This window comes from Geotrypetes seraphini, chromosome 10 (assembly GCF_902459505.1).
Source record: "Geotrypetes seraphini chromosome 10, aGeoSer1.1, whole genome shotgun sequence".
Taxonomy (NCBI): Eukaryota; Metazoa; Chordata; class Amphibia; order Gymnophiona; family Dermophiidae; genus Geotrypetes; species Geotrypetes seraphini.
In genome coordinates, this window is record NC_047093.1 from 18,128,574 (window position 1) to 18,143,494 (window position 14,921).

The window sequence follows — 14,921 nt, forward strand, 5'->3', positions numbered from 1 at the left end:
TTAGAAAGCCCTGTCCGGAGTACAGTCTTAAGGTACTTCTTCACAGTTTACCGAAGACTTCATTTCATCCTTGTCTTTTGAGACTTTAAAGGGCTGTGCCGTTGAACACGGGATTTCTTGTGGCCATGGCTTCAGCTCGACGGTTTTCTGAGTTGCAGGCCTTGTTCGGCGGGGATTCCTATTTCTGATTTACAAAATCTGGGGTGTCAGTTTGGACGGTACCACAATTTCTTTCTAAGGAGGTGTCATCCTTTCTTTTATGACACACTCACTTTTCCTTCCTTCTTCCTGAGAGGAGAAATGGGGAAATGTGCTTTTATTCACTGCATTTATTTAAAGTGCGTAGCGTTCTCCGCGAGCTAGGTTTCTAATGTCGTTTAGTTGTTTAGATCACCTTTTTGTATTCTTCAAGCGACGCCTCAAACGTATGGCAGCGTCCAAAGCCTCCATCGCTTGATGGGTCCAGGAGGACATTCTTTATGCTTGCTTGATGGCAGGGAAGTGGTTGGTGAAAGAACTTCATGACCATTCCGCCAGAGCGATGGCTACTTCTTGGACTCGGTCCAGAGGTTTTTTCCTTGGAGGAGTTTTGTCTCGCGGCTACTTGATCTTCCAAGAGTGCTTTTTCTCAGCATTACCGGTTGGATGTGGGGGCTCATGCGGTAGATGCGTTTAGTGCTTCGGTTGTTGCGGAGATGGCGTTTGCATCCCACCCAGATTAAGGATTGCTTTGTTACATCCCATTGGTCTCTGGATTCATCTGCTGCTGTTGCTAAGGAAGGAAAAATTATGTTCTTACATGTTAATTTTCTTTCCTTTAGACGCAGCAGATGAATCCAGAGCCCCACCCTTTCTGGATATTGTCTGTCGTTTTTATTCTTTTGCAACTTTCGAAGTTTGTTATTATTGATGGTTGTATTCAGTATTATAGCCTTTTGAGATTTGTTATGGAAAATAAGTTTGTTTTTTTTTATATGCCATGCCTATTGATGGTTACAGATGCTTGGGCAAGGAGCTATACTGAAAATACAGGAGGAGTGCCAGCCAATAGGACCACCTGTTAATCAGTTTCTCTATCTCCGCCTGCTGGTAGATGTGTGCTATTCCATTGGTCTCTGGATTCATCTGCTGCGTCTAAAGGAAAGAAAATTAACAGGTAAGAACATAATTTTTCCTTCCCCGTGATCTTGGTGTGACTCACTGTCCTTCCTTTGGCCTCTTTCTCTTTGGGGTCTGATCCTTTGTTTTCCCGTGTTTTTTTTTTTTTTTTATTTTTTTTAAAAAGGCAAAAGAGCTCCAGCGGTAGAACTTCCTGTTTGTCCTCCCGTAGGTTTGGGGTGGCAATCTCTCCTTCTTTCCCCTTCTTTTTCCCCTCTCCATGATGTTTCCCAATTCAGCCGTTATTTGCTGCTTTCGGTGCCCTGCTCTTGTAGGTCCCAACTTTGGTGGGAAGGCTGGATTTGGGCCACTGTCTCATTGGGCTCCAGCTAGTGTTGTGCGGGGTACATGCTGAGTTGCCTTCTCATCGCTTGGCTGCTGGGGAGCCCTCTTCTCCTGGGCTGTGGGGGGGGAGGGGCTTCTGCCCTTGTGCTGGGCTTCCTGCAGCTCCAAGTTCTCCACTTGTAAAAAAAAACACACCCTAAGAACCACGCGACTGGGTTCATGACTATTTTACAAAAAAAAAAAAGGAGCAAACTACATGTTTTAGTTGCAAGCCACGTTTTTTGGTGGGAATGACAGTTGTAAGCTTTGGAGAGCTCATTACACATTGCAGTGTTCTCCCCAGAAATTTTTTCCAGCCGGGTGGCATGAAAAAGTAGCTGGGTGGGGTGGGCGAGACAGGGAAATTTGATGGTAGGGAAAATTAAGGGCTCCTTTTACAAAGATGCGTTAGCACCTTAGTGCGCGGAATAGCGTGCGCTAAATTGCCGCGCATGTAGTTGATACCGCCTCTTAAGCAGGCGGTAGTTTTTCAGATGGCATACGCTAATCCGGTGTGTGTGCTAAAAACACTAGCGCACCTTTGTAAAAGGAGCCCTAAATGTGTACTATTTTTATTAATTATTATTTTCCAATGTTCACTATTGCTTCCTTTTTTTAAGGTTTGACACTTGTGCCAGAAAATTTTTACTAAATTTAAGAAGTATCCAATTCTAGAAGTGAATAATTAGATATTCGCCCTCTTTCAAATGGTATAGAGCAGTGGTCTCAAACTCAAACCCTTAGTGGGGCCACATTTTGGATTTTTTGGTACTTGGAGAGCAACAGAAAAAATAGTTAATGTCTTATTAAAGAACTTACAACTTTGCATGAGGTAAAACTCTTTATAGTTTATAAATCTTTCCTTTAACAGTTAAAGGAAAGATTTATAAACTATAAAGAGTTTTACCTTATGCAAAATTGTCATTAACTATTTTTTCTATGGTCCTCCAAGTACCTTATTTTTTCTGCAGCCCTAACATTTAAAGTTTAATATCTTTCCTTTCTCAAAACTGACACATTTTAATCACTATATTGAAAATAAAATCATTTTCCCTACCTTTGTTGTCTGGTGACTTTATTTTTCTGAAAACAACGAACAGACTGCAGATAATGTACAAAGATGCAGGCGTTGTTTATTAGTAAATGCAGTAACATATACAACCTTATAGCCAACCAAGGGACCCGACACGGTCCGTGTTTCGGATAACACGCCTTCCTCACGGGTCCATGATGGTTAAGGTATAAAGCAAACTGCATAAAAGATAACAAATACACGCCAATCACGATCAAATGGGGTCAAGCAAGTCTTACACAATGCCATTTGATCGTGATTGGCGTGTGTTTGTTATCTTTTATGCAGTTTGCTTTATACCTTAACCACCATGGACCCCTGAGGAAGGCGTGTTATCCGAAACACGGACCGTGTCGGGTCCCTTGTTTGGCTATAAGGTTGTATATGTTACTGCATTTACTAATAAACAACGCCTGCATCTTGTACATTATCTGCAGTCTGTTCGTTGTTTTCTGGTTCTGTTGTTTACTACAGACTACGTTGGACTTTCTTTCTCCCTTTTGTGCATCGACTTTATTTTTCTGTCCATTTAACTATGTTTCCAGGGTCTTCTTGTCCTTTGACTGTTTTTCTCTCCGTCTTCACTTTCTGCCTTGCATCCATCTTTGGCATTAACTTAATATTCAATTTTTCTGCTTTCTTTTCAAAATCTATGTTTCCATGTCTTCCCTTCCCTTCTATCTCTCTCTTCTTCTGTCCCTATTTCCATGGTCTGCATCTCTTTCTTTCCTTTCTCTCCATCCCTCCTTCCTTCCTTTCCCCTGGTCTGGCATCTGTCTCCTTCCCTCCCCCAACTTTTTATTTCTTTCACCCTGCCCCCTTCTTTCTTTCTCTCTCTATCCATGCCCCCATTCTTTCTATATGTCTGTCTTTCTCTCTCTCTCTCTCTCCGTGCCCCCTTTCTTTCTTTTTTTCTTTCTCCATGCCCGCCCTTTCTCTCTCCATGCCCCTTTCTGTCTGTGTCCCGTTTCTCTTCTTTCTTTCTGTCTCTCTGTCCCCCCCCCCAAGCTACCACCATTGGGGAACAGGCCGCCACCGCCGCAATCGGGGAACATGCTGCCGCCACCACAATCGGGGAACAGGCTGCCGCCGCCGCAATCGGGGAACAAGCTGCCACCGCCACAATCGGGGAACAGGCTGCCACCACCGCAATCGGGGAACAGGCTGCCGCCACCGCAATCGGGGAACAAGCTGCCGCCGCCACAATCGGGGAACAGGCCGCCGCCGCCACAATCGGGGAACAGGCCAGTGCCGAGGTCTTAACTCTCCCTGCATATCTTCCCCAGCGCGGGCCAACCAATTCACGCCACCCGATGTCAATTCTAACGTCGGGGAGGAACTTCCAGGCCATCCAGGCAGCAATTGGCTGGCCCAGAACTTCTTCCCCAACATTAGAATTGAACGTTGGGTGGCGAGAATTGGTCGGCTCCGAGCTGGGGTAGATATGTAGGGAGAGCTAAGACCTCGGGTGCTGACCTGTTCCCCGATTGCAGTGGCTTGGGGGAGGGCAGTGGGGAAGGGAAGCAGATTGGGGACCCCTGCTTTAGGCAAGGACAGATTGCGGGCCGCAAAATAGTCCCTGGGGGGCTGCATGTGGCCCGCGGCTGCGTGTTTGAGACCGCTAGTATACAGATTTAAAAAAGGGAAATGCGTTAATGAAATCATTAGGTTCAATCTAGCCATTTATTTCTGCATGAATTTAAACAACTAAAAAAAAGATAAATATAGCTCATCCAGTCATACAAGAAACATCTATACAGCACCTCTAATAATATTTTGATCACATAATTTGAAGGAGACCTGTGTGATTGCACTACAGCAAAATAAAAAAGTAGCAGATAAAAATCAAAGTGAGAGCTAGGCAAAGCAGTTTAGGTAAAAATGCAGGTAATAATTAGCAATGTATTAAAAATATTTTATTTTTATTTGCTTATAATGTCATTTGAAAGCTGTTTGATGTTAATACAGCTTTAATTTAATTCATTATAGTGTATGTGGTGGGGACAACACCTACATCAACAGTAAAGTTAGCAAAGGATCATTAAATCCAGTGGCGTACCTAGTATATATGACAGCCAGTGCTGATCATTTTTTTAATAACCCCCTCCTCTATATAAAAAAAGTTATTTTTAGTAATAATCCATGAGTTACACAACAAGGGTGCACCTAGGAAAAGGCAGCATCTTAAACACTGCAGTGAGCACTAGAACACCAACACATGCATTGTAAAACTAAACAAGCCAGATCCTGCACAGTCAATTGATCCTGTACAGTCATTGCTAACAGAAAGCCATGTCCTTTTCATACACACAGAACAGAGATACACCCTCGCCTAATATGGAATAATCACAAACTAAAAATAGAAATATGTAGACAAAAGTTAAACTGAAACGCCAATAAACCAGACTCTGTGTACAATGCAACACCACAGAAACAGTGACACGTACCCTAATACTGTGCAAAATATAAAGACAGTAGATGTAAATTTGAAAAAACTGCTACATAACAATCACCACTTTACAAATTAACAAATATAAATAAAACAAGGAAGAGAGAAATAAGAAAATACCATTTTATTGGACTAATCCATTTTTCAATTAGTAGTAATTAGCTTTCAGAGGCCAAATCTTTCTTCAAGACAGTACAGTATACTGCTGTAATGGTATCCTGTCCTGACCTGAGGAAAGGGGTTTAGTCCCCAAAAAACTGCCTTATTTCCATTTTCTATTGATAAACTTTAATCAATACAGTTACAATACTACTTGATTCTACATAAAGCAACAACAAATTTTTTTTCCACCTTTGTCGTTTCTGCTTTAATCATCTTCTCTTCACTCTCTTCTTTCTATTCAGCGGTTGTCCTCGCTCCCTTCCATGCAACATCTGTCCTCTCTCTTTGCCCCTTCCACCTAGCCTCTGCCCTCTCTCTCTCTCCCCCTTGCATCCACTGTCCACCCTCTCTGCCCTTTCCATCCAGTGTCCGCCCTCTCTCTGTTCCATATGGCATCTTCCCTCTTTCTATGTCCCAATAAACTGTATATCCTTTGCCCTTTCTCTTCTTTGTACTCTGTGACCTTTGTACTCCTGTGCCCTTTCTCTCCATTTCAGCTTCACCCCCTCTCCATTTTTTTTGTCCCACCACTTCCCCTATGCTCTGGCACCTCTATCCCCTTCTCTCCCCCCATGCCCTGGTATCTCTCTCCTCTCCTTCCATCTCCCCCTTCCACTCCATTATCTGGCATCTCTTCTCCTTCCTTTCACCTGGTCTGGCATCTGTCTCCTCCCCCTCCCCCCATATGCCCTGACATCTCTCCCCCCTCCATGGTCTGGTAGCTCCTTTCCTTTCCCTCCCTCCTATGGTCTTGGCATCTCTTTCCTCTCCTCTCCCTTCCCTGGTCTTCCTTCTCCCCTCTCTCTCCCCAATTGTGTGCAGCAGCAGCACTTCTCTTCCTCTCCCCCCCTCCCCAATTGGATGTTGCAGCAGCATTTCTCTTCCCATCCCTCCCCTCATGCCCTGGAATCTCTCTCCTCTCCTATGTCTCCCTCTGCTTCCTTGCTCTGGCACCTTTCTTTTCTTTCCCTCTGGTCTGGCATTTGTCTCCTTAGTTTCCCTTCCCTCCCCTCCCCCATGCTCTGGCATTTCACTCCTCTCCCCTACCCCCTCCATTATCTTGTAATCTCCACTCCTTCCTTTCTCTCCCTCCTTCCTTCCTTTCCCCTGGTCTGGCATCTGTCTCCTTTCCTCCCCCCCAATAGTCTGGTATCTCCTGTCTTTTCCCTCCCTCCTATGGTCTTGGCATCTCTTTCCTCTCCTCTCCTTTCCCTGGTCTTCCTCTCCCCCCCATTGGGTGCAGCAGCAGCATTTCTCTCCCCCCTAATTGGGTGCAGCAGTAACAGCATTTCTCTCCCCTTATCTCTTCTCCCCCCCCCCCCCGCCTCGGTCGGCAGATTCGCTACAGGCTAAGGCAGGAGATAGGTCAGCGACGGAGGTAAGCTTACAACTTGGAGCTCTTCCTTGCTTCGGGCCTTCCTCGCTGCTGGGTCCTGCCTTCATGGAAACAGAAAGTAGGCAGGACCCGGCAGCTAGGAAGACCCGAAGCAAGCAAGAACACCAAATTGTAAGCTTTCCTCCCTGCCCTATCTCCCGCCTTAGCCTGTAGCGAATCTATTTCTCGGACCTACTTCATTTCTCTTCGGTACCTTCTCCCTCCGTTAGCCAGCAGCAGTTACTGAAGCACGCAGCTGCAAGCTTCCGCCTCTCCTCTTTCCGATTGGTTTCGCTTTGTGCAGGAGCGTCTTGTGTGATAAGCTGCAGAACAAAAGTAAACACGACGTCGGAGTTCTTCCTGTTTGTGCACTGGGTCATAATGAGCCTGCAGCCCCTGCCTCCAACTGCGACTGTAAAAATCGACCAGCAGTAGGAAAATTGTTTTAAAAAGTAAAGCTGAAAACACTTTTTTTGGCGCTTAAAAAAAAAAAAAAAGTCAGGCGGAGGCGAATTTGCAGCCAAGATGACAGCCGGGCGCTCACCTAATCTAGCCGGGCGGGGCGCCCGGCTGAAAGGCGCTAGGGAGAACACTGCATTGCTCTTGCTGTGGGGAGCTAGAGGCAACATCTAAGCTATGCTCCTGATGTACACCAGTGTCGGGAGCCTCGCTTCTTGCTGGTCCCTGTTACTTGGTTCGGCAAGCGGTGGAGAAGGGTTGGTTGACCCTTAATAGGGGGAGAACCCATGAGGCCTGCACTTGCTTCTGTCCCTTCAGATTGGGCTCTCCATGGACCTCTTCAGAAGTGATGTGCATTTGATGAATTAACCTGATATGTGATAATCGGAGATGATTAACAAGGGAAAAGATCTAGCCACAATAGAAGGGGCAGGTTTGATGACTCAGTGACAAGTTGTATGCACTCATCAGGGCGGGACCGACATCAGGGTGAAAATCAAGCAGCTCCCTCCCTAATGTGACCACCAGGTATGGCCAAAGGGGCACACCAGGCCCCAGTGGAGCCAGGTGGACAAGATTATTTTGTTGGAGACATCTGTGGACTTTTCTCTTTGAGGAACTGATTTTCTTTTTCACTTTTCAGTATGGGGAACATGAAAGGCTAAAACTAAATATTTAGGCATCCTCCTCTAGTTGGGCCATTAGAAAAACATTTGGTTCCACTGCTTAAGGGTACTACTTTTTCCCCCTTCTACTCCTAGTATTGAATAGCATGCCTCTTTGAGCTCGGGGAATATCCCCTTCCCCTTTTCTCCTGAAGGGGGTTTGTCCCTAAAAGGTTTTACCTCAGTTGGGAGTGTTTAGCAATGCAAGGTTTCAAGTCATAAGCAACGTATCAATTTCCTTTCTAAGGCCTGTTGACTTTTTGGAGGAGATTTTGATAGTTTTTACAAGTCTCTCTTTATGGAGTGTGTGGAAAATGGTTTAAAAGAACTGACACAATGCTAAAAGATCCTGTACAACAGCTCTGTGATTTTTCCCAACAGGTTGTCTCTAAGCAAAATGATTTGGACTCCAAAATTCAATAGCTGGATATACTGTTTCTAAGAAATTTTAATCTCAAATTAGAATGTCACAACAAGCAGGAACATCAAGGATTAAAGATAGCTTGCGTTTACATAGATGTACAAAAAAGATAGAAAATCAGTCTAGGGCTACCAATCTGAGATTTTTAAATTTTGCTATATGTGTGTTATTGTCAGCAGAGAAACTATTGAGAGCATATTTCAAATAAATTTTGTCTGATGCAGATACTATGAATATTACTAAATGTTTGCTCAAGCAGTAGTGTAGTAAGGTAGGTTGGTGCCCAGAAACCCTGAAGGGAACTGTAAATGAGATGGTACCCAGATGTACCATCTAAAGGTTATTAGGCGATAGAGAATTTAACTGCTTGTTTGGAAACTTCTCAAGATGATACTGTATTTTTCGCTCTATAAGATGCACCTGACCATAAGACGCACCTAGTTATAGAGAAGGAAAAACCAAGAAAAAAAAAATTAAAACCAAATGGTGTACTCTGTATGGTGTACCCTGTCCCACCGCCCTGCCCTGTACCCTGTCCCCCTCTTGTGGTCTAGTGGCAGGCCGGAACAGGGTAGGCAATGGGGCCTGCCCTAGAATTCTGGGACAAGCAATGAAGCATGTAAGATACCATGACATTTTCCATTAATGGTATTCCTGAGGTACCACAGTTGTGCAAAATCCTTTCCCGTCATCTTGAACTGCTGCCTAAAAACTGCAGTGGACACTGGAAGCATAAAATAAAGCAGTTTTGCTGCAGGTATAGCCATTATTCCTAGCACCATGTTGGCCTTTCAAATTCCTCCTATTCAGTGTTGCAGTCTTAGACATGAATTTGAATGCTCACTTAAGAAGACTGCCTGCACTTCCCCTCCTCAACCAAAGCTAAAGACCTTTTCACAGCCCCACAGTTTTCTTGGGATGGAAAAGCAGACACATTGTTGGCTATTTTAAGAAAGCAGGAAGCCGATGAAAATTACTGTAACCCCCCCCCCCAGTACCTTTTTTTAAAATCCCGGCAGTCCAACTCTCCTGCCCTTTCCTCGCTCTACCACCTGATCTCTTCCGGCAGCAGCACAAGACAGGCGCAAGCTTTTCGCGGCCTGCCTGGTCCCATGCCGCTCTCTGAATGGCTGTCATCAGTTCTCACGAGTCCTGCAAGAACTGACAGCAGCTATTCAGAGAGCAGTGCGGGACCAGGCAGGCTGTGAAAAGCTCGTGCCTACCTTGTGCCACTGCCGGAAGAGATCAGGAAGCACAGTTAGGAAATGGCAGGAGCGATGGACCGCCCGGATTAAAAAAAAGATACCGGGGGTATGTGTGTGTTATATTCGCTCCATAAGATGCACCCTTATTTCCATCCACTTTTTTTGGGGGGGAAAAAGTACGTCTTTGGAGCAAAAAATACGGTATATCGTTATGCTGATACCTGTCCTACCCTCTGCCTCTCAAAGTGGGAGAGTATAAATAGATTGCCTCCTCCATCTCTCGCATCAGCCACCATGTGGATGACAGCACAGGGAGCAGCTAAGGTCTGCTTTGGCCATCTCAGACCACAGGTACTGCGATGAGCTGCTTTGCCTACCATACCAGAAGAGCTCTCTCCTTCCTGTCCTTGCACAGTTCTAGCTCCCCTCCACCTGGAGCAAACAGAACCTGAGCTGCTTCTTATCTTAACAGTTGGCAGCAGGGCAGGCATTAAAGGGTTGCAAGCAGCCAGTCAAGCAAGACACCAGAGAAACATTAAAGAGGTGCCATGCTTAAAGGGGTTCTTTAACTCTATCCCCCCAAGGCTCTTCTGCACAAGTCCTTGTCATAGCACCCAAAACTGAGAGGACAGTGCTGATCAAGGGGCCTATTATGGCTGCCTCCATCTCTGATTTATAACCTTCCTCAAGGCCAGATTGTCCACCTATTTTACATCCTCCTCATTTCTAGTCTTGTTGTGAATCAGCAAGACATACGGTAATGCTGGAGTTAAATTCCCAAAACAGTTTTAAAGGTAGACCTTAGGCAAAGCTAGTGCTTATACTTTCACAAACCTGTCAGATACTTGTGACTTGGATTGGCCCCTCTGGAAATGGAATGCTGGGATTGGTGAGCCAGTCCAGTTCGGCAACTCTTCTTATTTTTTTAGACTTGTTCTTATGGCAGCTTTCTGCTCAGCGGCAGTTCCTATAATGCAGGGGTGTCCAATGTCGGTCCTCAAGGGCCGCAATCCAGTTGGGTTTTCAGGATTTCCCCAATGAATATGCATGAGATCTATGTGCATGCACTGCTTTCAATGCATATTCTTTGGGGAAATCCTGAAAACCCGACTGGATTGCGGCCCTCGAGGACCGACATTGGACACTCCTGCTATAATGCATGCTACAAGAAAACACACATAACCTTAGGATTACAAAATAGCATTGCTTGCACTCTCCTTAGTCTAAAAGCTTCAGAGTAGTGTTTCCAAATAAATATTTAAATAAATAAGCCAGGCAGTCAACCACAACTATCATCTACTAGGCAGAGTCCTCTTGCTGTGTTGCCTTCAGTGTGATCCTTGTCCTTTTAGCCTTACGAGACAGGACCTCCTGCAATGGCTTCTTCCATGCTTCTGAGTGACTCCTTCTGTTCATTCCTTCCCTTCTTCAACTTTCCCATGGGGTCAGTATAGTTTCATAATCATGAGATGTCTTTGCTTCCATTTCAATCCTTACGGAAAATAGTGTGATCCTAGGTTTACCTTCATCTGAAATCTACCACAATCTTCTTATTCCATTTGCAGAGGAGCTTTAATTCCATCTGGCCTCAGCTGCTTGCCTTTAATCTGTGAAATAACCAGGTCTGGAGTTAGAGAACGATATGGATTGCGGGAAACCATCCGGTGTCATTCTTTAGTGTCTATCTCAACCTCAGTCCTAATCTACACCAACATTCAATGCAAGGCTTGAGGGTCAGTGGCTGAGCCCATTCATACTCTGATTCTTCCCTCTCTCCTTAAAGAATGACACAAGGATGGTTTCCTGCAGTTAACCGCAGGGACAGGGGCAAATTCTGTCCCCGTATCAAACAAGGAAATGCAATTTGTCTTGGGTCTGCATACACAACATAAAAAGATGTAGATGAGCAATGCAAGAGTTTTAAATATGTTACTTTAGAGGACAGATCTCTCCAGGGGTTAACTGGCCTAACTTAAACTATCTGTGAAAAGCTTTTGAGAATTGTGCACTCTTCAGGTCAATGAAGCTTTAAAGACACATTACAGTAATCGGGTTTAAATAGTATAGATAAATCTAGGTCTTAAGCTGCCTGCTTATTAAGTTTTGAGAAAGGAAATGCAGAAATGTTAATTCACAGGAAGTTGACATTCTATGTGTTTACAGAGAAGAAGATTCAGAAAATGAGATGAATAAGAAGATTTGGTACTACAGCACAAAGATCCAGCTGGCACAGTTAATAGACTGCCTAGACAAAGATTACTGGGAAACTGACCTTTGTAAAACAATTGAAGAAATGCGTGAGGAAATTCATCGACACATGGATATAACAGAAGACCTCACTAATAAAGCTCGGGGGAGTAACAAATCTTTCCTGACTGCAGCCAATGGTAAGAAGCATCCTATAAATTGCAGTATAACGAAGAACCTATTTGTCTTGACCTAAAAATGGCCCAACATGTTTCAATTAGGATAGGTTGACTCAAGTCCCAAGAAGTGGTTGCTCTCGCATAGAATTGTTTAGGTAATTATTTTGCCTGAGTACTGGAATGCTGCTATAGGGTGAGGTTACAGCATGAGTCATTTTGAAATGGTTTTATTTGAACCACTTTACATGCCTTCATATATCTGTGTAGCGCCGTATACATCTGCTAATGCATGTAATGTGTACATCTAGTAGAGCTATAAAATGATTAGTAGTGAATTAAATTTTGGATTGGAAATATTACCACGTTTGAGGGAGTAGGAGAAATGCAGAGAAGAGATTTGACAGGTTCTTATGCCATTATTCACTTTGAGTGCCCAAGGAGATTTATAAAATACATAATACAGTGCAAAACCTACCACATGTGCACTGTGGGTCTGTTTTTTACTATGCTTCCCCCCCCCCTTCCAAAACACACAGTGAAATGGGTTCTCTGTGTATAGGTGGGCTCCCTCTGCTGGCCTTTCTATTAACCACAAATGCAAAACTAGGACCTGTTTTACCGTGGACCCGATGTAGAGAATGACATGAGGACTAGTCACTGTGGTAAATCCACAGCAACAGAAAAATCAGCAGGCACATCACTGCGGAGGCAGTAAAAAGCTTAGTTCCTGCGGTACAAAAAACAACCACCCGCCATTTACCATGGCCTAGTCCCCCAGCTGAGTAAGCCCTCTTACCTCCACTGGCAATTGGCCTTGTTATCCTCCACCTCCCCTCGAGTGCAATGCCAGCATCAGAAAAGGAGGGCTACCCAGTTGGCCTTGTCTTCCTTCCACCTCCTCCCAAGTGTGATGTCAGCCCAACTATTACTGCTGCACACAATCAGAAAACCCTGGGAACAAGAACCATTTTGTGGGTTTTTGTTGTTGTGGCAGTGGTGATTAGGAGTGGGCTGGAGGAAGGTGAGACAGAAAATTGCAGTCATAGGCAAGAGTCCCAACAGTAAGGCGGCTTTTTTTTTTTTAATTAAAAAATGTCTCCTCAATTAAAAAAACAAACAAACCACAAAACCTAGGGCCTTTCTCATTTTCTCATTGCCCGCTTCTCCTCCAATCCTATGTGGTTACTAATCATCCTTCCCAGCCCTGAAGACTGGATGCCTGTGAAGAGCAACCACATTGGGGAAGGTGAGGTCTTTTTTTTTTTTCTGTCTCCTCATTTTTGTATTGTATTTGATATACTGCTTGTGGTACACTGTCAATAGCGTGCAGGACAATTCTGCCCTGACAATTCTGCTCCATCAAATGCGCACATCAACAAGTGCGCACCTGAATGGAGCGGAATTGTGAAGGCACAATTGTAAGTGTGTTGGGGTTTTCGGCAATCTTCTAATTCAGCATGCAGCATTAAACACCCCCCCCCCCCTGATCGTGACATTGTAAAGGTTCCCTTCCCCCCCCAGAGTGGAAATGGGAAAAAGTGAGTTGTAAGTGTAATGTGGGGGGGGTGAGAGCGTGAGTGTAGTGGGGGGGGGGGCGAATTCCCTCCCCAAGAGTGCAAACAGGAAGTCATAGGGCTGGCGCACAAATATCAGGGCGCCAATGTCCTGTGCGCATGACGGGTCACCACCGTTTGTACATGGCCCACTGCAGTGCTTTTTTCCTTCAATAAAGTCTCCTCTTAACCCCCCCCCTTAAACTAGGGCCTTTCTCCTCTTTTAGTTGCCCGCTTCTTCCCCAACCCAACATGGCTGCTACGGCTGCTAATCCTCCTCCCCATCCCCGAAGAAGACTGGATGCCGGTGAAGAAGAGTAATCACTTTGGGTTGGGGGAAGAGGCAGAAGGAGGAGAAAAAGTGGGCCCTAGGTTTGTTTGTTTTTTAATTAAAGGAGGCCTTTTTTACCACTTACCAATGCACCTGCTTAGATTGTTGGGGTGGGGGCAATGACACCTGAAGTGGCAGAGGTGATATCTGCGATCGGCCTTGTGAGTGAGAATCCAGTAAAAGAAATTTAGGACTGCTGCCTGCCTGCATGGATATACTTGTGTGCAATACAGAGACCTCGGGGGGGAGGGGGGATCTCTGCATTGCACCCAAGTTTACCCATGGATCTACACATTAACTATCAAAGATGCAGGACAAAGGTCTCACATTTACAAATTCCATTTTTCAAGGCAGTTAAATGTGGGAACTACAGTGACCTACACTTAGGTCACACGTTTACAGATTCCAAGGCAGTCTTTCTATGCCCTGTAGCTTTAATTTAACTGTTTTGGAGATAAGAGATTTTCCCTTTTAACTACTTTGAATATATTTTCATAGAGCATTTTTATGTGTGAGGCATTTTCTACTTTGTTGAAATGGTTTCGATCTATATGTAAATATAGGTGCCAACAAGAACATGTAAGAGGTCTGCATTTGGGTGAAGCTGTTGTACACCTGTATATTTTATTTTATAAAATAGGCCTGTGCAAATGAGAGGAGTACAGGTAATAATAAGGGGGGATATTTTTCTTTTGTAATTTGTATACTTCTCTCATTTTTCATTCAGGTTATAAGAGGCAAATTTATTTTATGCTGAATGGTTATTGTGTTTACTGTGCTGTAATGGCTTTGAAACCAATGCTAACTTGCAAGAAATATGCTGTATTTAATAGATTGTATTTGCGTCTGAAAGCAATTTGTTTTTAGATGAGGGAGAAGGGCGGAAGAGTTAGGGTTGGGGCTATTTTTGTTAAAATATTAAACACAAATGCTTTATTGTGTTTGTCATACTTCAGTAAATTTACAATTAATATGCCCCCTTTTACTAAGCCGTGGTAAAGGTTTCTAAATGCTCCGACACTCATAGGAATTCTATGCCGTGGTAGAAACCTCTACTGCGGTTTAGTAAAAAGGGGAGGGGTAAAATAGGCGTGTGCCCACATTACAATATGTAATTAATACATTCCTCATGGGTCCAATAAATGGTTTTTTTTTTTTTGTTATGTAAATTCCCACACTAATGTCATGAGAAACTGTATCTATATCATTGTTTGAGCGACTTATTTTAAGGAGCCATATTGAATTTACCTTATTGTTTCATTACTGTGATACTGTCTACAGAGCTCACGGAGACAGACAAATCTTTTCCCCCCTGTCATTCTCTCCAATTGCTATGGATGTATGGTTTCTGAATCTGACTTAGAAAATATATTCCATGCCA

The 14,921-nt window shown here is 44.2% G+C and overlaps 1 protein-coding gene across 9 annotated transcripts in view; it reads left to right on the plus strand.

Annotated features, from left to right (window-relative positions):
- The window catches only part of BPTF (bromodomain PHD finger transcription factor), a 232,412-nt gene that overhangs the window by 75,763 nt on the left and 141,728 nt on the right, over positions 1 to 14,921 (plus strand). For all 9 annotated transcript variants that reach the window (XM_033961424.1, XM_033961417.1, XM_033961422.1 and 6 more), the window contains exon 3: positions 11,454 to 11,677. In XM_033961424.1, the coding sequence (XP_033817315.1) occupies positions 11,454 to 11,677 (224 nt within the window). The remainder of the gene's footprint in view (positions 1 to 11,453; positions 11,678 to 14,921) is intronic.